This window comes from Psammomys obesus, unplaced genomic scaffold (genome assembly GCF_907164565.1).
Source record: "Psammomys obesus unplaced genomic scaffold, mPsaObe1.curated_primary_1811, whole genome shotgun sequence".
Lineage (NCBI taxonomy): Eukaryota > Metazoa > Chordata > Mammalia > Rodentia > Muridae > Psammomys > Psammomys obesus.
In genome coordinates, this window is record NW_026596088.1 from 6,673,160 (window position 1) to 6,700,898 (window position 27,739).

The 27,739-nt window shown below is 42.1% G+C and overlaps 1 protein-coding gene across 3 annotated transcripts in view; it reads right to left on the reverse strand.

Annotated features, from left to right (window-relative positions):
- The window catches only part of Mettl9 (methyltransferase 9, His-X-His N1-histidine), a 40,264-nt gene extending 13,209 nt beyond the window's left edge, over window positions 1-27,055 (reverse strand). For 2 of the 3 annotated variants that reach the window (XM_055627524.1, XM_055627523.1), the window contains exons 1-4: window positions 26,655-27,053; window positions 13,800-13,990; window positions 9,390-9,599; window positions 4,718-4,902 (exon numbers count right to left, since the gene is read on the reverse strand). In XM_055627524.1, coding sequence (XP_055483499.1) covers window positions 4,718-4,902; window positions 9,390-9,599; window positions 13,800-13,990; window positions 26,655-26,819 — 751 coding nt within the window. In that variant the 5' untranslated portion in view covers window positions 26,820-27,053. Of the gene's footprint in view, window positions 1-4,078; window positions 4,279-4,717; window positions 4,903-9,389; window positions 9,600-13,799; window positions 13,991-26,654 lie in introns of those variants that run through there. The other variant, XM_055627525.1, reaches the window with a different exon arrangement.
- Between the last annotated feature and the right edge of the window lie 684 nt (window positions 27,056-27,739).

Sequence of the window (27,739 nt, forward strand, 5' to 3'; positions counted from 1 at the left end):
ATGCAAGAACTGCCTCAAAGGATTATAAGTTGAAATTTGGAAGGTATTTTCAGAAGACAGACTTGTATCTTCAACATCACACTTACAAGGGCCCAATACCTGCTGAGCACTTGGCCACTCTGCAAGGTCTGCTCTGCACTCTGTCCTTGGCTTACAATGAGCCTGCCCTATCCCAAGCCTACCGTGTCTACATCTTCATGCTTTCACATACATTCTTGAGTTTGCAACATACTATGAAGACACAGCTCAACAGAAAGAGCAAGGCCCTGGGCTCAACCCCAATACTGTAAAAACAAGGCAACACACAAAGCTCATGACGTGCACATAAAGACTCCCTAAGTCCCAGTTGATGATCTTTCCTTCTCCACCCCCACAGTACTTTACCCTTGTCTCTTATTACATTATCCCAACATTGCCTGTTACAGCTACAATCTATACTAGAATCACAACTAAAAGCACAGGGCTCATTTATCTTTGTATTTCCACTGCCTGGCTCTTCCCAGAACAGAGTAGGCCTTCAAATATCTTTGCATAAATACAACTGAACAATAATTCTATTTTAAAACTTCTTGCAACTTCTGGCTAACTTGACCACAAACCCGTCCTAGTTCCTGCCAATAGAGTGTGTGGACAAGTGTGCAGACTCAAGAATTCACTTTGTGAGTGATAAAGAAATTGTTGGTACACTTCTAGGATCTGATGACTGTCAAGATGGTGTTGGAAAATGTCGCCAAGTTTGAAATTACACCTAAAGGATTATAAAATTAGATTTATAACAATGCTGGTTCCTGGAGGAGAAGGGCCTAAAATATGAATGGATTTCCTTGACTTATGCTAGATTCTGGCTTAAAAACAAAAAACAAACAAACAAACAAACAAAAAACCAAACACCTTTGCTGTTTAGATTCTATAAAATGAAGTTTCCATTAAAAGGAAACACTTTGAAGATATACACCCATTTTTCTAAGCTAATCATGGTTATTTTGAAAAAAGTAGTTTTGTTTTGTCTTTTTTTTTTTTTTTAAGACTTAAAAAATAAAGATGTTTTTGGTTTAAAAAAAACTTCTTGCATTTCAACCGAGATGAAAAACACTCCCTGCACGGACCCTTTTCCAGAGACTCCTGGCTGAATCCTTTCTTACTCTCTGAGCACCCAGAGATTTTTCCCTGGAGTTTCCCATGACAGCGAAGAGGAAATGATGATGAGACACATCTTTTTCCGAGTTCTGAAGGCTGACCTGCAATCAGAGTGCCACGTGCTGAGTTCTAGTAGGTCCTTCCTCCACACTGCTGAAGGCAGAGTGCAGGCTCTGAGACCTTTAGCAAAGGACCAGACCTCGTGAACTCCATCACCTCCTAGACCGAGCACAATGGTGAGAAGGCTTAAAGCACAGTATTAACTCCTAGATTTGTACACTCTTAAACAGTTTTTAAAAACAGAGCAACCAAGTAGTGATCTGAAACAACAGCAATCCTACTGAACAGCACTCGCTGCGTCCACTCCGTCTCCCAGAGGTCCCATGAGTCAGTCTGAGCCAGCTCAGAACACCACTGCCTCCATCTAGGTAATGACAAATACAGTAGTAAGGTGTGTTCCTTGATATATTTAAGGAGAAAGGCTTCTAAAGTGTTCCTAATGGCTTCTACCTGCATACAGGTAGAGTAACGTTTGAAGCATGTTTAGGGTAATCTAAAAACACAAAGAGGAGCTGGAGCAAAAAGGAGATTTTTCACTACATACTCTTTTGCAAGCAGCCTAAACAAATTTTACCATGAATAGGTTTGCATAAAATTATGATTTTAAACAAATTAATCATGTGATTAAATTTTCATTTGTATAACATAATTGTCCCTAATTACATCCTTTTCTCTAAATAGGTCTCACCTGATTACTAACTGCTAAGGAAGACTAGGTGAGGGAACCAAGCAAACAGATTAAAAAAGAAACACGAGACTGCTTTTTCTAAGTTAGTCTAAACAAAATTGTAGTTAAATGCGTGACACTGACAGCACACCCCCCCCCCGAAAAAAATCCAAGAGTAATCATTTCACCTATAATTGCTTTTCTGTTAAAAAATTAATTGGGCTAAGCAGACTAAGTGCACTCTGCGCCTTGACGTCTCCAGTCCTCACAGTTCCCATAGAAATCATCAGGATCTAATTAGAGACTTGAAGAAAGGAAGCAGAAACAGCAGCAACGGGGTCTGCCAGACAATCTGCAGAAGTTACAGGTCAATAAAGGTCACCCCTAGCAACAAGGCTTTGTGTCAAGTGTGTAATGTGTCACAGGCCACTCCTCAGAGTCCACAGGCAGCTCTGGACACCCACAATCAAGGAGCTTGTTCTTGGTCCTAAGTGAAGACTGCTCTTGTTAGCTTGCCTTCCTTTCAATTTTTCTCGTCAGAAACACAAGGAAATGAAATTTGTGGTTACATTGATGTTTCTTCCTCCTGCTTTTCCACCTCCTGCTATGCCAGGAAGCAGCATTAAAAGTTCTATCATGTGGTTGCCCAACGGGACACAGGAAGCCAGATCCTTACAACGCAATGACTAGTGAGTACAATGCAGAGATGGAGCCAAGGCTTAATCACAGAGCATGGCACTGCAGCAAGGTCAGATCAGAGGACACTTACTGGGTCTTTTCACTGTGTAACATACAGTGATATATATATATATGATACATGGCGCTCACATTTAAAGCAGGATGAAAAGCCACTCAACAATAGGAATGTTATATACAGAAGTAAAACTGAAAAGAGGACATTTATTCCATCCATTTTCTCTCTGCCCTCCCATGTCTACAGTTTTCCATCTTCAAGCCTGGCATGGCAGGAAGCACCTGTAACCCACTTCTTGAGAGGCAGAAGGAGAGAAGGATCAAGAGTTAAAGGCATCCTGATCCTTCTCTTACACTGCAAGTTCATAAAACCCTGCCTCAAAATTAATTAATTAGTTAATTGATAAATAGAAAGAAATTGGGAAGATGGCTCAGTGATGGGGCGATGGCTCCATGGGTAACATGCTTGCTATGCCAGCCTGAGTCCTGAGTTCAGACCCCTGGAACCCACAGAAGAGATGGGGGTGGCAGCATGGAACTGTAATGTCAGTGGAGGAAACAGGCAGCCAACTGGGGCTTGCTGCCCGAACATCCAGCCATAAAGCAGTTAAGTTCCAAGTTCAGTGAAACCCTGTCTCAAAAAGTAAAGATGAAAAGCAAGAGACTGACGTCAATCTTCTCTGCCTACACACACACACACACACACACACACACACACACACACACACACACACTCACACACACAAAAGGAAAGAGAGAGGCAGTAGGGAGATTTCTTATTTTCCACACCAATGCCAAAAACCTTTATTATTTAGTAAATGTACAGACAAGCATTGAACACAAAGAGAGGACCCTGTCATGGTGACCTACTACTATAACCCCAGCACGTGGGAAGCTAAAACAAAAGGATCATGAGTTTCCTTCCAACCAGCTAATGCTGCAGGAAGGTTCCTCCAAAACAAACAATCAAACAAACAAGGGGAAAAAAAGGAAGGAAAGAAGAAAGGACCATGACCATAGGTGAAAAATAAGGACAAGAACAGATTTAAGAAGCATGTACATACACAGTACCATAAATCCACAGTAGTCCACAATCACAAGAAACAGGAGCATTATTCATTAAAATATGAATCTCCACAATATTTAGTGACTCTAACACTTGCAAAATACTAAGGAATTCTTTTAAAATGTCTACAAGTACTGGAGAGCTGAGAAAATGTCCAATCTGAGCATTAAAATTAGAAAACTGAGGGCTACAGATTAGTTTAATTGGTAATGTTTGCCAGCCATCAGGAAGCTGAGGCTCAATTTTCACCACCACATAAATCTTAGCACTGGAGAGGTGGAGGCAGGAGGATCAAAAATTCAGGATCATCTCTGGTTTCATAGTAAGTTTGAGGTCAGCCTAGGCTACATAAAGCTGTCTCAGGGAAAAAAAAAGATTGAAGATTTTTAAAATATTAACATGTATAACAAGTAGTTTTATATTAATATACATTAATTTATCAAAATACAGAAGAGAATTAAAGCCATAATCTTCAAGATGACCACAGCAGCTTACAGCATGAATGACTGTGAGATAAATGGCTTCAGGGTTAAGAGCATGGACCCAAGTTCAGCTCCCAGCACCCAAGCAGGGCTCCAGTCCCAGAGGATCTGATGACATCTTCTAGCCTCTGCAGATGCTGTACTCACACACACAAACACACACGCTGGCAATTCTAAAAATAATAAAAAAAACCTGTTTATATTCAAAAGAAAACATTCATCATTTTTAGAGTCTGGGACAAGAATTATAAAATATAAAACAAAATAGCCATGACATTTAGCAAATATCTACTTGCAGATTAAAAGATACAATTTTATTGCTTGACTTGGTTTACAAGCCACTCCTGTTCAAGCTCCACTGAAAGCTAGAGAACACAGATACAGATGCACTGACCCAGGTGAGTATGAATTATTACAATGCCAGGGAGTACAGAGGGCTATAAAATCGGTATTAAAATAAGCATAAATCAAGGTGATACTACACATGGCCAACTGTATTATTTCAAATTCCAGGTAACTAAGAAACAATAGACTATGCTTAGTTGTTCTTAACATAAAATCACAAATACCATAGACAGTCATTCTGAAAAGAGCTGGCCTGCCCACACTTACCGTTTTCCACATAGGGATGAAAGGGCAAAACCAAGGCAAGGATGACCCTGCCTTGCGTGGGCTCCAAGACACTTCTGATATCTTTTAACAATGTCAGGGGCTGATCACAGCGATCCAGTAGATTTAAGCAGCTGATGACATCATACTGGAACCCTGTATTTTGCCATTCATTTATACCAAGCACTCTGAAAAAATAAAAAAGAACTTGGTTAATATTTCTCCCATTTACAGATAGTATTAAAAATAACTAAGATAGGGGGCTGGAGAGGTGGCTCAGCAGTGAAGACACTGACTGCTCTTCCAGAGGACCTGGATTCAATTCCCAACATCCACATGGCAGTTCACAACTATCTGTAACTCCAAGATCTGACACCCTCACATAGATATATATGCAGGCAAAACACCAATGCACACAAAATGAAAATAAATAAATTATAAAAAAAAAACCTAAGATGAGCAGAGATTAGGGGTGCATCCCTCAATCCCAGCCCTTGGGAGGGAGAGACAAGTGGGTCTCTGTGCATTTGAGGCCAGCCTGGTCTACAGAGTTTCAGGACAGCCAAAGCTACAAAGTGAGACTCTTGTCTTGAAAACATATCAAGCAAAAAAACTAAGATGCCAAGGCTGTAACTTTGTTAAAATATGCACCTATAATTTACACTTGCAATTATACAAAGGGCAGCTAAGGAAAAACTGACAATTGTGGAGCCAGAAGTCAATCTTGGGTATTATTCCTCAGATGCCACCCACTTTCTTTCTTTCTTTGAGACAGGGTCTTTTATTACTCCGGAACTCAAAAATCAGGCTATGCAGGGCCCCGTGGATTCTCCTGCATTCGTCTCCCCAGTGCTAGGATTGTAAGTTCATGCCACTGCACTTAACTTTCTCACATGGGTACTGGGGCACCACATGCTTGCATGCCAAATACCGTACTAAGCTAGATCCCCAGTCCATGACCTTATAGCATTTCTTTCTTTTCTTTTCTTTAATTTGGCCTCAGACTCCTGCTACTGCCTCCGAACACTGAGATTACAGGTTTGGTCTACCATGCCTGGTTGGTATTTTGCAATGTCTCTGAGTATCATTCAGGTATCTCTTCTTTTCAAACTGTATTTTTAAAATTGAAGCCTAGGCCAAACAAGCTTATAACAAACCAAGGAAGTAGACAGCTCCTTTGCTATACAGGTGTTTGTCTGCAGCAAATACCTCCTGAGACAGATATAACCTTAGAGCTTCAGAAGCGCTTTGCCATTGCGAGATTACGGTATAACATATCTGAAGCTGGATTCAATTCATTAAAGCAGCGCTTCAGAACACAGTCTACTGAGCAGACCCTGCTCTCAGGACAAAATGTCATCAGCTCTATCATAAGACAATGAAATAAACTATGAAAGAAATATTTGTATAATGCTTTGGCCAAACAATTTAAAATTACAAATTACACATTTGATTAAACAAAACAGTAATCTTAGGTCTGCAATGGAAGAGAAGCCAGACAGGAAGCAGCATGTTTCACTACGATAACCTCTCACTTAATCCACCTCAAAATCAGCTGCAGGTAAGCAGTTTCTGTGTTAGGAATTTTACAAAACAGAAATACACTCTTCAAACCAAAACTTAAAGGAGTTTTAATGTTGGGACAGTTAAACTTGTGTAGACAGCAGTCAGTCTGAGCCTCACTTCATCTTTTAAAGTTCTGTCTGTAAACTCAATTCCATTCTACCCAGGAATCCTAAGGAGTGGCTGGAACTTTTCCTTTTATGACAAAAATGAAAGAAGTGGCTTGACCAAGTTCATAAGTAACACAGAAATTAGAACTTGGAGCCCCTCCCAGCATGTTACTCAGGTGAAGGATCCTGGCCCTCTCCACTTAGGGTGAAGGAAACCCTGACAGTTATTACTTGAAGAAGCTCTGCCAGAGTACCTAGCTAAGCATGAATGACCACCTGTATATCCATTCTCTAGTATCTTTTCATTAAGAAAAGTAAATGAAGAGGCTATTATTCTCCCTCCCAGACCACTTTAAGCGTTGTTTTTAGTTTTTATTACATTTATGTTTATACCACTGCACATGTGTGGGAGTCAGAAGACAATCTGCAGAGTCAGTTCTCTCCTCCCACCATGTGGGTATCAGGGATCAAACTTGAGCGCCATACTTTGTGGCAAGCACCTTATTGAGCCAACTCACTGGCCCTGGTTGTGTTTTAATTAAGTAGAGAGATACAGGGACAGATTTGAAATCCACCAGGACTTAAGCTGTCATTATAACAAAGGCCTATGTACTCACATTCTGTTATGAACTAGCTTCTAATTGGAAGGGTAATGTATTTTAATTATTACCATGTAGGTCCACCAGCACCACAATCTGAGGATGAAACCAAGGTAGGCTACGCTGTCAAACTTCCTTCTATGTAAGGTCCTTCAAATACAACATCCCAAACAGTTATTTAACACTGCTATGAGAAGGGTTGATGTTCCTAGCCATAACTCCACTTCTAGAATCCAGCTGTACCTGAACACAGCAGAGACTACACTTACCTCTTCCTTCTATTTAAAGTCTCATCAAATATTTACAGCAATCTTTCTTTCCACCACCACCTCTGGTCTGTTCCTTCGCTAGTCTAAAACGCTCCATGTTTTCCAAATGTTCAATCTGCTCCTGCTCCACCAAAGCTGCAAAGATGCTATAACTAAGGTTAGTCTAAGTAAAGACATGTAGACAGGAAAGTCAGTAAGGACATAATTCTCTGTCCAAAGCTTCCAAAATATCGTAAAGGCAGATTCTACCTCCACATTGTGTAAGCAGCCAATACAGAGAGAGAAGCCTTTTACATTTTCTTCCAAAGTCTCTGAACCCACAAACTTCATCCTAATAAATACTCTTCCTAAGTCTCCCAAAGGTCTTAACACTTTACAGCCACCATTAGTGACAGCTGTTTGCGGAAGGAGTGGGATCCAACTACTTACTGTCAAGGATGTAAACAAATTGGTTAGTGAGGATGTAAATAATATAGGTGCTATGAAAAAGGTTCAGTAAATTCTTTAAAAAATTACACATAGATTTAGGGGACTAGAGAGATGGCACAGCAGTTTGGAGCACTTGGTGCTTTTATAGAAGACTTTGATTTGATTCCAAGTGCCTATATGCTGGCTCACAGTCATCTGTGACTCTAGTTATAGGTGATCCCAACACCCTTTTCTGGCCTCTGTGGGCATCAGGCATGCACATGGTATACAGACATACATGTAGGCAAAACATTATACATATAAAATATACCTAAAACAAACAAACCAAAAAACTCAGCCTTAACATGTAATCTTGCAATTCCACCTTTAGGCATATACCCAGAAGTAAGAGCAGGGGCATTTATATTACTCATTTGGCATGGCTGTGGTGGTTTCAATGAGAATGGCCCCTGATAGGTTCATGTATTTGGATACTTCATCCGCAATTGGTAGAACTATTTGGGAAGGGCTAGGAGGTCTTGTTTAAAGAATTATCACTGGGGGTAGGATTTGAGGTTTCTCAAAAAATCATGCCATTCCTGTTATTTCTCTCTCTGCTTTATGGTTGTTGTCTGAACACGTAAACTCTCATCTACTCCTCCAAAGTCATCTCTGCCTGTCACTATGCTCCCCACCATGATGGTCACAGACTCTCTTAAAGCCCAATAAACTTTTTTGTACAAACTGCCTTGGTTACAATGTCTTAGCACAGCAATGAAAAGTAACTAAGCCAAATCAGTGCACACCTTTAATCCCACACCCGGGAGGCAGAGGCAGGCAGGTCTCTATCGATTCGGTCTATCAAGTCCACAGAACGACTTCCAGTACAGCCCAAACTACCCAGAGAGACTCTCAAAAATCAAAAACTAACACAAATGTCAGAAGCAACCCAAACATCCATAACAGAGAGAGTACAGTAGTGTGCACACTACTTTGTACAGTAGTGTTATTCAACACTAAGGAAATGTAAAGCTACAACATAGGTGAACCACCAAGAACAGTATGCTTAATGAAATAAGCCAGGCAAAGGGCTTTCATGAGCCCTCCTATGATTCCTACAAGTCCTACAAGGTACACAGAGTAGTCGAACTCATACGAAGTAGAATGGTAGAATAGGCTGGAAAGAAGGAAGAATGAAGGATGATTATTTCAGAGTGTCCTTAGGGAAGATGAAAATGCTGTGAGGATGGATGATACAAATGTACCTCTACCTAATTATAGACTTAGAAATTACTGAAATGGTACATCTTAGGTTAAATAAATTTTGCCAATTAAAAAAAAAAGCATACAAAGCATCTGTACATGCTAGGTCCCACCAAGAGGTCATGCCCTCATAACTGACTGCCTGCTCCAAGCTGTCTCTCACTCATGATATGTTCCCTGTGCTACCAAGTCCCCTGCTTCAGAAAAATGCTGCCATGGAAAATTCCCTTTCTCTGGTTTCCCAGTGATTTGTGTTTAATTCTTAACCATGGAAAACTGTTCCTGATTCTTATCACTAGGACACGGCAGAGGTAGATGCTTGCCGAGCAAGCACAAGGCCCTGCATTCAATCCCCAGAGCCAGGGGGAAAAAAGTAGGTAAAGCACACATGCACACACTTTCAAGAAGAAATCCATCTAAGACCAAGTGCCCAGCACTCCCAGCACACCCCTAGAACTGGTACCTGTATTTCTTCTTCTGGAGCTGCCAGATCATCGTTTCAGAAAGCTCAGTGGCATAAATTTCTTCAAAATGAGGGCTCATGATTTTTGTGACTTCTCCATCTCCAGCACCTAAATCAAGAAGTCTATGGGTTTTCCAGTCTGGATTAATTTTAAGCAGTCTCTGAAACTGATCTGGTGAAAACACAAACATGGAGCCTCTTCCTAGCAACCTGGGGAAAAAAAAGAACAAAAGTTGAAATCTACAAATATTAATAACTTCTACATACACACAAAGAAAACAGCACCAAAAATTTCTGACATTATATGATTAAAGTAGTTTATATTTTGTGGCTAAGAAGCAAATTCACTAAAATATCATGAAAAGATATTTCTTTTTAGTTGCAAATGATACTCCAAAATGCACGGGGATGGTAAGAGGGAAGGGAAGGGGAAGAGAAAAAGAAATTAAACAATGGAAGTGAGAACCAAAGTCAGAATAGGAAGAAAAGATGAAAGAAATCCCAGGCTAAAAGAGTCAGACCATAGTACTAGGAAGAATCAAACAGGCCTTTTAGAAAGATGGACTCAACAATGGGTAATAGGAAAAAATAGCTTTATATGAAAGAGTTTTAAGGTACCCTAAAAATACACTTAAAATGTTTTAAAAGAGGAAAAGAGCAAGCCTGGTGAGATCAGCCAACTGTCATTAAAGAAGTAGGTCCATACTCAGGTTGGTTTGTTTTACAGTTAGCTAAGACCTATAATTTATTAAAGGTAAAAAAAACAAAAAACAAAAAAACTTCAAACTGATAATACTGACTGAAAAAATAAAACAAGGCTGGAGACTAGAGGAATTCCTCCTCAGAAAAGCAGGTGCAGCCCAAGCCAGCCTCAAAGAAGCACACTCCCTTCTTGCTCCCAAATTCTAGTTTTGTCTGGGGCAGAAACTCCCCATGAAGCAAAACAACCTTTTCTTTAAGTGAAGTGAAACTCAAACAGTACAAAATCCAAGGAGCTATTATCACTGCAGTGAGGCTAAGAGGCTGCAGCTGCTGGCAGCCCACTTTTAAGATTTTCTCTGCAACCCAAAGCAGCTTCTGAGCTAAGTCCTTTTTAGACCCTGAAAGACAGACTAAACACCACTGGTACAAGAGGCAGGGAAATCTGCACCATTCTGTCACTTCTTGGAAATAATCAGAAAGTAAAAGAGGCTTACCGTTCAATGACTATCAAGATGCCTGCAACACCATGCTTGCAGCAGGACCAGCTTCAAGAACAGTAATAAAGTAATGGAGCTGACGTAATAAATTCCTTCTCATCTTTTGCCATTAAGACCATAAGAGAGTTTAACAAAATGTAATAATATATTTATAGTAAACCTTGTGCCCCACACAATGCTAAAAGACTGGGAGTAGGAGCCAAGAAGACCCAAGAGACAGCTAAGCATGTTGCTGAGAACCACAACTTTTTAACCAAAGAAAGCCATATCTCATAAGAGACATAACTAATCCACATAATTAATTCACTGCTAGTGGAAAAACAAGCACATGTGAGAAAGGAACTGTACTTGCTGGAATGAATGCACAGAATCCATGCAGGATCCAGTCAAGCAGAAGGGACCCAGACAGCCTGATGCTGACTTCATGCCACAGAACCAAAATAAATGACAAAATGTTTTGCCTAAAACTTTCCTAGCTATAAAACATGTTTCCCAAGCCATATCCTTGGGATGTAGAGAACCCTGACATGACATTACAAAATTCTAGGGCTATGGGACCATCTGAGGTCAGAGCTCACAAAGTTAACTCACCAAAGTCTACATTTAAAAGAAACAAACAAACAAGGGGTGGGGGGAATACTACCTTATCTGCAGAGAACATGAGCAATGAATGGAGGCTCCATTAAAAAAAAAAAAAAAAAAAAAGTGTCAAAAGAGTCAAAATCCACAGCCCAGTAAGTTAGCCAGAACCAACTCCACCTTCAAGAGGATCAGTCAGACCTGAGAAGCTAAGCTTCCAATGTTTAACTCACACAACAGAATTACCGAAATGTGTGTGGAGACGCTATACTAGTATGACGTCAAGGCTTCTGGAAAACATACTACAGAGACAGAATGTTCTCCATCGTCTCTGGTCCTTCATAATCATCAAGTCTCTCTAGACCCAAGTCTACAGAGGAAGTGTGTCTTCTTATAAAATAAACAAAAACAGCTATTAAATCACTCCAGTGATATAGCTTAATGGTAGAAAGAGTCCTTGTCTCAATTCTATCACGCAGTAAAAATCCCCAGTACCATCAATTAAAAACAAAAAAGAAAGAAATATTTTTAAATTGGGAGTGGTGGCACATGCTTGTTATCCCAGCAATTAGAAGATAGAGGCAGGAGGACTGCCACAAATTCAGGAACAGCCAGAGACACAAAGCAAAAACAATACCAAACAACACTTTACTTGGCCTTCTTTCTACCATAAAGAAATTCAGTGAGTATCCTGGCTCAAGAACGTTTCACCATAACCATGTAGTTATTTCTATTGTAGACAGTACCACTACATAACAGAAAATACCAGTGGGTTCAAAATTGAGTTCTGAGTTGAGAATAGGAGACAGGGCAAGAAGGACGTTTAGTAGGGGAGAAGGGGGCAGTGAGATGGCTCAACAGGCAAAGATGCCCAACCTGACTACATAAATTCAATGTCCAGGGCCACATGGGAAGAGAAAACCAATTCCCACAACTTGTCCACTGCCTTCAGCTGGTATGACCTGGCACATGGCACCTGTGTGTAAATGTGCATGTGCATACAAACACACACACGGAATGAACAAGGCAGACAGTATTTGAGAGCTGTATCATTGAGCTTAGGAGAACAGGAGTTGGAAACCAATCTGGGCAACATATCAAGGTTTCATTAAAATAAAAAGGTGAAGGCATAAGAGTTACAGATAAAGGAAGTGATCAGTATTTACTAATTATATTGCCCCTTTGATCAAACTACCAAATTCTAGAGCAAGGAATTTTAACTGGGTTCCAACAGGTAAAGGAAAAGTAATTTAGTTTGAAACTGACAGAATCATATAAAGTACAGAAAGTAGGCACTTTTAGTAAAAGACTCCCACTTTTTATCACTCAAGAGGAAGAATCTCTCTGCAATGATGATGCACCTGATTTCCAAAGGAAGACTAGCATAGGACAGAATTTCAATACAACCAATTTTAGGAATAAAACATCAGACTAGGTAGTATAAATTCAACTCCCAACACAAAATAACAAGTGTTTGCTGAAGCAAACATAAGCCAAGCTCATATAAACAAGGGTGAAAATCAAGTAAGAAAACCTCAGGGATGGCTTGTGGTGCCTGAAAACATACTTAAGGGCCAAATGATAGACTGGGGATCCAGACAGCAAAGACTTGATCCAAACCTCAAGGGAAAAGAAGAAAAGGGTTCAAGGAGGCCTGTTAAGCATCATGATTACTTGCTAAAATTTGGCTTTCTCCATTCTAGGGCCTTGGACACGTTTAAAAATTCAAATAAGTGACAAATAATATTTGCAACATCTTTTCTGCAGGTATATATGAAGGAACCACTCTGGGGTTAGAGAATGCTACACTAAGGTTACAAACTTCCTGGTGAGCCTCAACATTATGTTAAGGACAAGTGTCAGATCCTTCAAACAAGCCATTGCCTACCTGTTGAGCTAAATAATCAGATACCTGTAAAAACCCTGCCAGTGGGATGTGGGCTTAAGGCAAAGACCCTTCAGCATAAGGGCCTCCACTTGAGGGTTTGGTCTCAAGTCTTTGCTCTACCAAAGCCCACAGTTCACAGCCTGCTGCCAGACATTTATTAGAAATGCAAACCTTTGCTTGCAGTGGTGGTACACAGCTTTAATCCCAGCACTCGGAAGGCAGAGGTTGGTGGATCTCTGTGAGTTAGAGGCCAGCTAAAACCACACAGGGAAACCCTGTCCTAAAAAACCAAGAGGGGACAAAAGCCCTCAGCTGGGTGTAGTGGTGTACTCTTTCAACCCCAGCACTTGGGGGAAGAGGCAGGTGGATCTCTGTGAGTTAGAGGCCAGCCTGGTCTATATAGTGAGACCCTGTCTCAACAGACAAAACAACAAAAAACAGACTCTCAGAACCAACCAACTCATAACCTACCTTTTAACACCATCTCTTGGTTTCGTGTACTTCAGAACGGGAAATGAATTAAATGAAGTCTCCCCACACACACAGAAAAACAGGCTAATAAAGCTACTTGCAAAGTTACAATGAATTTAAAAGTCTAAGTACACAAAAGCTCCAACAGTGGGCTTTGACAAGGATTTTGACAAGCAGAAGTGTTGTAGCTAAGGTAGTATGTACAAGGTATCTTTCCTCTTTCCTTTTTTAAGCCTAAGAATAAAAGGAATGAAGATTCTAATATTTACTTACCCGTTGATAGATGTTCTAGACATAAACAGGCTAAAAACAGATGATACAAAAGAATGATACAGTTGGATAAATAGCCAGCCAGATTTCTCAATGCTGTTGTTCAAGAAGATCTGTGTTCCTTGATCAAGATAACTCTGAACAAAGAGAGACTGAAGTGATTCACATAATTTCTCTCTGTTGCACACATACCACTAGGAAAGAAAAAAAAAAAAAAGATTAAACACAGTTGATGTAATACTAATAAATCTAACAACAAAAAGCATAAGCCTAAAATCTAATCTAATATCTTCGAATATAATCTCAAGACTCTGAGGCCAATCATAGTTTCTGCCCACACAACCCATGAAGTATAAAATTCTTCTTCAGGCATGACATCTCACTTCATTCTCATTGACTAGCCCTCTAGGTGGGTAGAAAGGGTGGGGGCAGGGAGGTTCAGATCATGCAGCACAGCAGGTGGCAGATGACCAACCAGGTCTTAGATCCCTGACCCAAGGCTTCAGCCACTCCAATCAAGTCAGAAGACCTTCCTTGGCTGCCACTGACTCAGCATCACAGAGCTAGCATCACTATGTTTAAATGAAGCATCACTTAATACAATGACTGCCTCAAGGCAGACAACCAAATCAGCAGCAGAGTGGGCAAGAATTAATTAGTACTCAGGAAAGCAGATCAGGCTGCCTGTCTTCTTCAGGGGTGTAAGGAAAAGAGACCTTTGAACATCCTGGGATATGCTTTTGCAATAAGCCCCCCAGCAGCTCTCAAGAAAGCTGAGCAGCTACCTGAGTTCACTCTGCAGTCAGAGGGAAGACCAAGTGATAACCCACTCAGAGATAGACTCTAGCCAGGACATATTTTTAAACAAAATTCCACAACTACAGATAAAGTTAACCTTCCAGGGCTAGACACGTGGCTCAGTGGGTAAGAGCACTGGCTGACCTTGCAAAGGACCTAGATTCAGATCCCCAGCACCCACAAGGCAGCTCATAACCATCTGTTTTAGGAGGTCCTTAAAAACTCCAGTTTTAGGAGATCCAGTGCCGTCCTCTGACCTCCAAGGGCACTGCATACATATGATACATACATGCAAGCAAAACACTCATATGCACAAAATTCATTTATTATTTATTTATTTATTTATTTATTTATTTATTTATTTATTTATTTAGCTAGCTAGCAACACTTCCCAGCTCTCTATAATTAGTGTAGCGGGAAAGTGGGTTCAGTGTCAGACCCACAAGCAAGTCCTGGCTCTGTAACTCCTATGTGAGCTCAGACGAGTGAGAGCTCATGAGGGCTCAGACTCTCGTCCCTTAGCAGACGAGTGTGATGCCACAAGTATTTATCTTGGGTACTGAGGATTAAACAAAATAATGCAGGTAAAACAAAAACAAAATGCAGGATTAAACAAAATAATGAGACACCTGTGAAAACACAGTGATTCCTCTAACATAGTCTGATTGACCAACAAGCCCATTAAACACAGTGGAAACACTTTTAATGCATGGTTAGGAAAATACTAATATTTCCAAGTAAGGTGTCTACTTGCTAAAAGTGACTTGTTTAACCCTAAAAAATCGACCATTTACCAGCAGTAAGTGTCCCATAACTTTCTGCACAATTACTGGAACAATTTCACTGTCATCCTATGCTTACTAAATGCTGAGTGCAATCAGTCTTCTTGACACTAACATTAAAAGAAACCAACTGTAAACCAGAAAAAAACATGCAAAAGGTTGCATTAAATGCCAACGATTCATCCTTTACACACCCTATATTTCCAAACTGAATAAATCAAACCTTTCTCATTATTGACTACTTTGTACTAACTTACTATTTAACAACTATTACCAAAACTGCCTGGACTTCACCTAAAGCTCCTTGTTGTCTCTACCCTACAGTGACAAGCTATAAAATGGCTTAAATTCACTGCCTATACTTCTCTTGTTGGTCTGGAAATGTTCTTGCTTAATCATTTACTAATCCTTAAAACTTACTGAGCCCAAAGCTATGCTCCAGTACAGCTCATAAACCATTTTTATTGTACTTGTGACCTTGTGCACATTCTGAACTCTGAACTCTGAGTTACTCTGACTTTTAGTTATTTTTTTACTCTGAAATGTCTAATTAAGTTGAAACCCAGTACCCTGCTAAGAGGCAATCAGGAGCACTCTATTAATGTGGGCAAGAAGTCATCCAACTGAAAACCAGAAGCTAAGAATTTCTTGGTATACATTTGTAAATAGATACCAAAAATAACAAGAATAATGGTTTCTGACTTCCAAAAGTAAGCAAGTGGCATCATTAATTGCTACTATTGCTTTCAAGCACCAAGAAAAAAAAAAAAGCCCTAAAATTTTAATAGCATATTTCTCCGTTCATAAATAATAATACATGTGATTGAACCTTTACTGCCACGTAAGTTTTTATGGTGTCTGAGTAAAAATGGCACCCATAGGCTATCTATTTAAATGCTTAGTCACCAGGGAGTGGCACTATTTTAAAGGATTAGAAAGATCAGAAGGTGTAGCCTTGCTGCAATGGGTGTGGCCTTGTTAAAGAAAGTGAGTCACTGGTGGCTTTGAGGTGTCAAAGGCTCGTGCCAAACCCAGAGTCCCTCTCTCAGCCTGCAGATCAGGATGTAGCTCTCAACTGCTCATGTGCCTGCCTGTCACCATGCTCCCTGCCATGATAATGGACTAGCCTCTGAAACTCTAAACAAGCCTTCAATTAAATATTTTCTCTCTAATAGTTGCCTTGGACATAGTATCTCTTCACAGAAACAGAACAGTGATAGAAGTTATTAGTGAATGGAATTTGCTACAGAACAAAAAAGGAATAAAGCTCTTTCTTCTCTTTGAAAGTTTCCATGTTCTTCCTGATAAGTTATGTGATACAAGCCTCAAGTCCACAACAGCATTAATCATCATTATTAAAAAGCAGAAACAATTCAACTGTCCATCAACTGATGTGTTAAAAAAGCGTAGTGGATGCATACATGAAAATAATATTCAACTATAGAAAGAAAAAGTCTGGGCTCATGCCCCAGATGACAAGCCTTGACAACATTCTAAACTAAAATAAGCCAGTCACAAGAGGGCACACTATAATTATTCTGCTTATAACAAACATCTATGATATGGAAATCCAAAGAAATAAAGTAGATTTTTGTGGCCTGGCGTTTGGGCAAAAAGATAGTAGGGGGTGGCTTCTAATGAACATAGGTTTCTTTTTGGGGCAATAATTTTTTTTCCAAAATTAGATATTAGTGATGGTGGAACACTCTGAAAAGTATTAGAAACTATCAAGTTAATCATTCTGAACTTTTTATCGGGACTGTGGAGATACCTCTGTTAGTAAGGTACTTGCCTTGCAAACATGGGGACCTTAGTTCAATGCCCAGAACCATGTAAAGAAAGAAGCCAGGTGTTAACTTTAGACTACTGTGCTGGGAAGGTGGAGACAGATAAAGTCCTAGGGCTTGCTGGCCAGCCAGCCCTTGCCATGCCTATCTGGCAAGTTCCAGGCCACTGAAAGACCATCAAAAAGAGGACAGACTGGACAGCTCCTGAGGAATGATATCTAAGATTATTCTGAGTGCCACCCATATTCACAAACATGCACACATATACACCCACACTGTTTTTATAGCAAACACACCAGCGGGCAGTTTGATCCTACAGAAATTAACCTCTCTGAAAACATATATGACTTAGCAAACCTCTTAGACTGTAAACTTTAATAACATATAACAACAATAACCGTCAAAGTGCTCACCATGGTTTCCAAGGCCTTACAAGATTATTGTCCTTTCTTGTCCACAAGCTCACCTCACAGCGTGTACTACCACACTGGGCTCACATTTTGTCAGTGTTCTATACTCTCTTCTGAGGGCCCCTTTCCCATAGCTATTTCACATGCCATTTGTTCTGTCTACTATGCTCCCCTCCAGGTTAGTGCAGCCCAGCTTAAGCATTTCCTCAGTCTCCACAAACTTCCAGAGTAGCTTAGAGTTCCCTGTCCTAACCCTGTCACATACATCCCATGTGTCTCCTTGGCAACATATATACCAGCTCAACAGTGACTATACACAATTTTTTTGGCATCTATGCTCAGAGACTAAAACATTCAGAAAGACTGGGACAATAGCTGGCTTTAGTTTGATAGATAGAGAAAAATGATTTATTTGTCAAAGTGTTCACCAAAAGAATCATTGCTAAGACCACAGGAAGTTTAAATAGGTAGAATTTCCCATCTTTAACAAACTCGTGGAGTAAACAAGGATAACCAGAGAGACATCCTGTCACTGAGTTTTCAGTTGCTCCAACTCCAGGGTTTCTACAAGGCCTTGCTTAACCCTAACTTTACCAACAGTGGTTCAAGCTATCTACTTTCGACAAAACCGCATTACCTTGCACAAGCAAACATGGAAGAGAAACAGTGAGCACCCACCAGGCACTTGGTGAATCTTTATGTTGCAATTACATCACATAACTTCTTGTCTTGTTTATTTTTGACAGGGTCTTAGCACAAGCCAGTCTGGAGCTCACCACGTAGCTCAGACTAGAGGCGCTCATCCTACCTCAGCCTCCCAAGCACTAGAATTGCAGGCATGAGCCACACCATGTGGGTTAAGCCTCCTATTTTTTTCAACAAACAGGAAATCTGGAGTTCCAGAGTGCCTTCAGCTGCTTCTAGATTCCATTCATGTGACTCTATGCCAAGGGCATCTTTCTTAAAAGGCTCTTCTTGCTTCACTCGATCCAGTATTGTTTAGAAACAAAAACAGGGCTATTCCCCAATGAAGCTGGTCTGAACAAGTTTGAGGAAGAAAAAAAAAGAAATACAGTCTGGACACTGTATTCCCATGGGCCAGATTTCTCAATCTTGGCACTGATATGTGGGCCTGATAATCCTTTATTATAGACTACCTTTACATATCAGATGCTAGCAGCACCACCCCAACCAAGTGCACAAAATGTCCCAACTGCCACTGCTTGAGAACCAATATGAGAACTGGATTTGGCCACTATTGTGTCCTATCTTGGCTTGACTGTGGTCTAAGACTGCTACTGATTAAATTAAAGGAGAGACTCGTTGGTCTCAAGAAATTTGAATTCCAGAACGGAAAATAAAATCTAAAACCAAAAGAAACAAGTAGTAATGAGACTGTAATCTGGGCTCCAACCTGCAGAATCCTCAATAAGCAAACCTTGCTCGGATGCCAACAAGAGACAATCAGTGCACAAGCTGCCACACCCAGCTGGTGGATCCCTGTACCACTGCTCTCCACGCAACCAGGCCTGAATGGCTAAGCTCTACAGAGCTCACAGTACTCGGTGGCACTTTCCAGCCAGGTAACTTCTTTGAAGGAATGCTCCTCAAAGGCTGCAGAGACAAAGGTGTACTGGGCAAGAACTATACTTATTAAATTTCATGGTGGAAGGCTGTGCACCTGGCTATGCACCAGGTCTACATAGAACTCAACATCTTAGCTGGAGACCACAGTGTCTAAAAAGGCTTTTCATTATCATTCTCCTTTAAAGATATGTGATCCTATTAAGAAGTAAACTTTGATAAAAACCTTTTAAAAACTATAGTAACTAGCAATACTGTAGTTACTTGCACAAGATTCCAAGGACAGTAATAACTAAACAAATAGTAAAGAGCCAAGTTAGGTGGGCAACAGTAGCCTGGTAGTGTTTCTGACAGTATACTAAAACAAGGATATGGGACATGAAGTTATATTGTCTTTCAAAACTTCTTCGTGGGCTGGAGAGATGGCTCAATAAGAGCATTTGCTGTGAAAACATAAAAGCCCAAGTTGAAGCCCTAAGTACACACACAAAAAGCCAGGCATGTCTGTGTGTGAGTATAACCTCATGTCAGAGGGTGGAAACAAGTGGTTCTGGAAGCTTGCTGGCCAGGCAGCCTAGCCAGAACCATGAGCTTGTGGTTCAGTGAAGACTCTGTCTGTCTCAGGAGAGTAAGACAGAGTGACAGAGAGACTAGACCCAATCAATGTTCCCTAGCCTCAAGACAGAGTGACAGACAGACTACACCCAATGCTCCCTAGCCTCAACAACTGTGCTCCTGCATACTGAATGAATACACATTACACATATGCACGCACACACACACACAACTTCATTAGTCACATGAACATTTCTTAATATTTATATAACCTTGGTTAATAGTCACGTTTAGAGTGAAAGAAATGCAATTTTTCTATGAAACAACAGCTGATTGTCAAAGGCTAAGGGACACAGTTAAGTTTCTCTAAATTTACTTTTTAGAACTTCTCTACCAAACATACACTACACAATGAATAGTCTTTTCCTTCAAAATACAAATACAACAGAACTGAGCACAACAGTAGAACTTGAAAATTGTAAAACACAGTTTATTAACTTTACACAGTGTGACATAATAAACAATAGATATTTGGTCTTTACCCCCATATGACTGGTACAGAGCTCCTAAAACTTCTGGGAAACCTTCATGGTGATAAGAATGTCTTTTGGGTACTGGAGAGATGGCTCAGCAGTTAAGAGTACTTACTGCTCTTCCAGAGAACCAGGGCTCCATTCCCCAAACGTACAAGCAGGTTCACAACCTTCTGTAACTCCAGTTCCCAGGTAGCCAATGCCCTCTTTCTGGCCTCCTTGGGAACTATGCATGCACATGGTGCCCAAACATACTCGCATTCAAAACACTCATACACATAAAATAAAAATAAATAAGTATTTTTTTAGTTAAGGAGAATGTCTTTTGTTCATCAATAAGATGATTCCCAGAATAGGAAGGAGGAAAAGTTATGACTAGAAAGCTGGAACTTTCTGCCCTATCCTACATCCCCAAGAACAGAAAAAATGCTAAAGACTGAGTCTGGCCCTCCACGACCAATGATTCAATCCACTATGCCTGAACCTGGGAATCATTACAGCAAATTATAAAACCCAAGGGGGGAGGCTGCAGGAACCTCTGAACATACAGCCAAGACGAGGAAAGGCAACGGCACCCTGGGGACCTGGAACTTGCAGCTGGCCTCTAAAGCGAGTGGCAGTCTGGCGGGACCAAGCCCTAAGCCCTATGACTTCTGCCCCTGTCTTGTTGCTTTGAGTATTACCAAAGCAAGGTCAAACTGGACAATGGCAGGACATCAGGCCCTACCACTGTGTAACTATAAGCATAAGCCTTCAACTAGTTTATACACACTACCCTAATTTCAGCATCTCCACAGAGGTACTCTGGAGTGGACGCAGTTTCTTATTAAGAAGGCAAGCCCATTTTCACTCAGCCTTCAGAGAACACACAGTTACTAGAAGGTGCTATATGAAGTAATGGAGAATGCTTGGGCCTTGTACTGAAACGAAGCTGGACTCAAAACCCTGACTCTCAAAACAACTGATTCTCTGATCTTCTGTGAGTCTCTTGTAGCCTCAATCTTCCATCTAAAGTGGGAATGGCAGCACCTATGAAGAAGAGCTGCGGTAAGGGTTATATAAAGCATAACCTACTCAAAGGCAACAGGTACACAATAAAAGTCTAATAACTGCTCATATGTCAGAAAGAAACAGCAGGTTGGTCTGGAAATAAAAACAGTTCAAGGAAAAGGAAAGGCTACACTACCAGTTTGGGCACCCAAGACATCCTCAAAAAGGGGGGGAACCAATAAATTTAATGAATAAACACAGTCTTTCCAATTAAAGAGGCAACAGAAAACGCTCATGAACTATATCCTATAAAGTTAAGGACTCAAAACTGTCATTCCCAGATTCTACAGTGAAATGCAATCAGTCTGCCATGTTCTTGCACCTAAAGACAGCTCAGGAATAAATCCATAAACTACTCACCATTTTTCTAGAAATCTGTAACAAGTCAGTATCTCTTTACTTGAGATGTGTAATGGGGCCCTGGAAATTAGGAATTCCTCCAAGATATATCTATGATGAGTGAAGGCCTGGCCCCAAAAACCCTGGTCCATGAATCAGGAGAAAGACTTAGCCCTCAATTCTGGTAATTTAGGCCCATAATTAAAGACACATGCATATTTCCTGGCTTTTGGTGCATCTTTTCTATAAATTATAACACTTGGCAAGGACAAGACTGACTAAGAATTTCACTCTCCCTAGTACTTGCCAAAACTTGTAAATAAACCTATGTCCTTCTATCAGTTTCTATCCCCAGGTTTTCTGTAGAGCACTCAGCAGCAAAAACTTAAGATTACAGTAACCATTTCAATACACACAATGAAAGGCTCCCTTGTATTCATAGTGGAGAACCATTTATACAGATTAGATCAAGTTGTTTTAGCTCTGACTTAACAAATACGTTAACTGGCAGTCCTCATTCCAAATACTCTCCCATGACTAGTATGTTATAATTCTAAGATTTTAACAAAACTGATGAGGCAAACAGCAGACTCTTTTTGGTAGTGGTTACAGGGTCCTCTAGGGCTCTTTCAAAGGGCAACATGATGACCCTCGGCATGTTCAGGGAAGGAGGTGATCTTAGTGTTCTATGAAACTGAGGCAAGCATTTGTTTAAGGGCGTCAGCACGGGGAGCAGATAGGAAAGAAACCTTCTCCAGAGTCTTTAGTATTCAGCTGCAAAGGCTTCCCGACTGGACAGCAGAGAGACACCAATCCATTACAGTCTGTCTGTCTAGCTGGCTGGCACTCTGAAGCACAGTTAACTCATGCCTGACTTCTGCCAACCTCTCACAGTGAATGAGGAATAAAGGGGCAGGAAACTCAAACCTGTCCTTTAGCACATCAACGCTGGCTATGACATTCAAGTATTTTTTCATTTGGAAATATATATTCCAATTCTACCTTCAATCTATGCCAGCCAGTAGAGGCTGGCATAGCAGTTCTGAGCTTATGGAAGAAGGTAAAAATAGTAAGTACCAGGTATACATGTAACTTGCAATTTTAAGTGACCTCTAAGTAACTCCAGATATTAAATGTTATATTTGAAAAACAAATTGAAGTTTTTCACCTAAAGAAACCGTCATGGTTTGGTTTTATAACAACCTTTCGGTCTATCAATTGAGAGGCTGTGGATGACTGTTATTACCAAGAATCTAGTTACTGGGGCCTTGAGGAGCCTTTCAAGTTTCAATAGCTCCGTAATAGTTCTTAAACTTTAAGCACTAGGTAGAATGCACCAAAAAGGACTACATCCAGAGGGCTTCTGTTGTTTTCTTTACGTTCTGAGGACACTGACAATGAGGAGTGACATCTAGTTCTTACTACTCTCTCCACTGAGTCCATCCTCCCATCCTGTGACTGTTGATTAACCAAGCTGGCAGTTTTTCTTGATGGGGTGGGGGGAAACAAACCAGACTTTTTAAGATACTTACTTTTATCAGACCAGAGAAAATACTGTTGGTCAGTGATGAATCAACTCTACGTCCTTACCCTGGACACACCCACAGTCCATAGCTAAACTAACATGGTGGCTCTTTCAACAAAACTTGATTTGAAGATTCTGACATTTGAATTCCATACGTGAAATTCTCAGGTTACAGAATATTATTTTCCACCTCCATTGCTAACCACTAAAAAACATAAGACTAGGGGGCTGAAGAGATGGCTCAGTGGTTAAGAACACTAGCTGCTCTTTCAGAGAGGACTCAGGTTCAATTCCCAGCACCCACATGGAAGCTCACAACTGTCTGTAACTCCAGTTTTAGAGGATCCAACACCCTCACACAGACATGCAAGCAAAACAGTAATACACATAAAATATAAACAAGTAAATAAATAATAAAGAGATGTAGTCTCAAGAGAGAGACTGAGGCTATTCTTATTTCACAGGCTTCCCAAATCAATGAGACCAGTTTGGCCTGCTGGTCATATCCCTTCTCCAAAAGAAGCCCTTGCTTCTTGTCAAGGTAAAGCATAACCCGTTCTGTAGTACACTAGACCAAGGCACGTAGTTCTCAAGCTAAACCCAGCAGAGCCTTGCATCTAATCTTAAGCAGCAATTTTTAATGAGTAAACGTCACCCCAGATCTTTCTCTTAACCAAAGAACCCTGCACCATAAATCCTTCATAAAACACTACCAAGAAAGCCCGGGCTAAGTATGGTTTAGCCCATAACTCTTCTTTCATGCAACTCCAAAAGAACCAGATGCGGCTGGCCATGGAACCCACACACCCAAATGAACACCAGAAAACCTCTATAGAACTATTAATTTGAAGGGGGGAAGCCATTAAAGTTACTTTACAAGCAACAAAGTTATGCAGCAAAACAGGATTCTGGAATATAAAAGAAAGAAACCATGCACTCTGCCAGAATACAGAAAGGACAGTCTCCCACTCTGGGTTAGCTCCTAGTGGCTTCTAGGCACACACACTTTCCTCCTGGTTATTTTCATCTTTGCCCACAGACATTTATTTTCGTAACACAAATGTATTCACCTCAAAAATGTCTGGCGGGGTATAGTGCTGCACACTTAAAATAATCCCAGTACTCAGGAGGCTAGGGTAGGAGTACTGTGAATCTGAGGCCATTAAGGGCAGGTGGTGGTGGTGGTGGTGGTGGTATACTCCTTTAATCTCAACACTGGGCGGGCAGAGGCATGCTCTGAATTCAAGGCCAGTCCTGTCTACAGATGAAGTTCCGGAACAACCAGGGCTACAGAGAAACCCAATCTCGAAAATCAAACAAACAAAAAAGGAAGAGCAAACCAGGCACAGTGGTGGAACACCTGTAATCCTAAGACTGTTTTGAGTTCAAAGCCAGCCTGGACTACATAGGAGTACTAGGCCAGCCAGAGCTACAAGGCGCTGTCTCAAAATCACACACATACACAATGGATGTATCTCATTGGTATACAGTACTTGCCTAGTATGTACAAGTCCTGGGTTTGATCCTCAGCATGGCAGAAATAAATGAATGTATACAATTAGAAAATGCTCTCTAAGCTGGGCATGGTGGCACACGCCTGTAATCCCAGCACTCTGGGAAGCAGAGACAGGCAGTGAGTTCAAAGCCAGCCTGGTCTACAAATTGATTCCAGGATAGCCAAGGCAACACAGAGAAACCTTGTCTCAAATAAAAAAGAAAGAAAGAAAGAAAGAAATGCTCTCTACTGGGAAATACTAAGATAGTGTCCATTGTTTCATTCTCCCAGGGCTCTACAGAAACAAAATTTTCAGTTTTTGAAATAAGTACAATTTTTAAAAAGATTTTTAAAAATATTGTGTGTGTATGTGTGTGTACATGTGCAAACACCCAAGAAGGCCAGAGATCTCCAACCCTGCTGGAGCTGGAGTTACAGAGCTGTGAGCTGTCTAATGTGGGTGCTGGAAACTGAGCAGCACATTCTTTTAACTACCGAGCCATCCCATAAGCACAATTTTTATGAGCACTTAAATCAAGCCACTACAGTAACCACAAGCGTTATCATAAATACCAACAACTGGGAGACCCAGCCATAATTCCTCATCAGAGAAAATAATCTTTTTTTTTTTTCCATCCACTCCTTGTTAAAAAAGCAGCATTTCCAAGTCCTTGCTCCACATGGGCAGGAGGCATTCTGATAGCTAGATAATTAAGAGTATAGTACTTCAGAGTTGTCTCTATGACACTGCGCCAGCATAAAACAACCCATGACGATAAATATGGTTATACATTTTAAGGTTGTATACTAAGTTTATATGCTCTCGTAACAATACCATGCAAGTGATCATCTAAAACACCACAAGGGATTTTTTTTTATATAAATCTGGGATTTCTTCCGAAACAGAAAAGGGGGTCTGAGTATCAATGGCAGAACAGTTCCCAGGACCTGAGTTCCACCCCAACATCATAAAGCAATACGCCCTAGTAATTAGCAAATAAAAACAATGTTACTTTCATACATGAAAAGGTGAGGTCCAAAATGACACACGAGAAATAATTCCTTCCTTCTCTCTGTAAAAGCAAGATGTACTAAATTCTGCCTTTTAGAAGCCCAAAGTTTGTGTAAATTCAAAGGCTTCTAGTCAGTGAGAGCAAGGTTAGCCGCAAACTACTTAGGGCCAAACATAAAATACCTCCCTCTTAATTCAACAGCTGACCCATGCATACTTTTTTAAGTGGTTCAAACAGCTAATGAAAAGACCAACTGGTAGAGCCCCATGGCTCACGATCCATTAACCACAACCAGAATTCACAGTCGCACAGTTCAGACTTTAAAAACCTCTCCCTTTAAAGCTTGCATCATCTTCCTCCTCATCCCAACCTTTCTGGTCAGCTAACTAAACACAAGTTTAAAGGACACGTCTCATGAACAGAGAGGGGGAGGAGGGTTCCGAGGCTGGGAGCCCAGACCTGTCAAACACATTTTTTTTTTTTTAAGTGCTTCGGGAAAATGTCAGCCGAATGGTTCACGAGGCCCGGTTAAATTTCTTCATCATCCTTTGTATGTTCGAAGATTGGACTAGACAAAAAGAGAGACCGGCATTCGGTTTTGTTCCTCGGGGAGTGGGGGAGGTTGGTAGGGGGGAAGGTTGGTCTGGACGATGGCTGGGGCTGTTTTCTGCACAGGCCAGTGCCAGCTGGGTGGCCCACCCCGAAGTTGCTCGGGCCCGGTGCGGACGCCGCCGGGGGCCTGGGAACAATGCGGGGCTCCGGGGCGCCCGCGCCGGGGCCTGGGGAGCCGGGCGGCGGAGGCCATCCCCTGCCCGCGCCACCGAACAAAAGGCGCCCCGGGGCCAGCGCCCGGGCTGGGGAAAGTTTGCGAGGGGCCGGGGCCGGGGCCGGGGCCGGGGCCCGCGCGCGCCGCCCCGCACAATGGCCCGGCCGAGCGCGGGAAGGCCGAGCGCCACGCCCCCGCTCGGCAGGGTCGCGGCCCAGTACCTGGTGCGTGTCCTTCCCGCCGCCCGCGGCCGCCGCTGGCCCGCCGGGGCCGCTCGTCATGTTCACGTACAGGGAGCGGGAGAGCGGGCTCCGCAGCGTCCACATCCTCCGCGCCAGCCACACGGACGCCAGGCTCAGGCACAGCCAGCCCGCCAACAGTCTCATCGGGGGGCCGCGGCCGCCAGCTCGGATCACCGCCGGGCCCAGGAGGAGGAGGAGGAGCCGCCGCCTCCGGCCACCGCCGTCGCCGCCCGAGCTCGAGCCATCGCCGCCAAGTCGCCCGTGCAGCCCCCTTCGGGGCCGAGGCGGGAGGGGTGGGAGGAGCGGCGGGCGCGCGGCCTTCTCACGTCCCCCGCGGCCCTTCCCGGACCGGAACGCCAACGCCTCCAGCTCCGGTTTCCACCCGGAGCACGTACAAATGCAGGAGGGGCGTTCTCCCCGCCCAATGAGCGGGGGGCCGGCGGGCCGGGGAGGCGGGAGAAAGGGCGTGCCCGTTCTCCGTGACCGACGTCTGGACGCATAATGGCGGAAGATGTGGGGAGACTTCCTACAGGGGTTCCCGGAGTCGTACCGCTCCGAAGTGGGGCCTGCCGGACTTCCGGGCTTTCCTTGCTGCCTGTGGGCCTCTCGACTAAACCTGGCGGGACTTTGACCTAATCGTTCAGATTGACTGGAGGAAAAAAGGAACTTATTCCCTTTCTTTTCCAAGTACAGACACACTCGGCCCCATGTTTCTCGGATAGACCAGCGCTGCCCTTCTTGTTATGGTCGTGACTGTATAGCCAATAATTTCGATCTGGGGCCTGTGATCCTGACTCCCAGCTCCAAAAGCCACCCAGCAGCTGCAAAGCAGAGAATAGGGGGAAAAGCTCCCACTGTCCCTCCTGGCCCCAGCGTTCCCAAGCCTGAGGAGCTGCTGGGGAACCCTTCTTAAGTGAAAGTTCTGCCTTTGTTGGAAGCTTATGCTAACTGATGGAAAATAGCACCCTGCTGGACAACGAAGGCCACAAGTTAGGCCCTGGCTGTCAATGTTTCCTTGAGCTGACAGGCAGAAGTTAGAGCTCGGCTCCAGATTTAGCCAGATG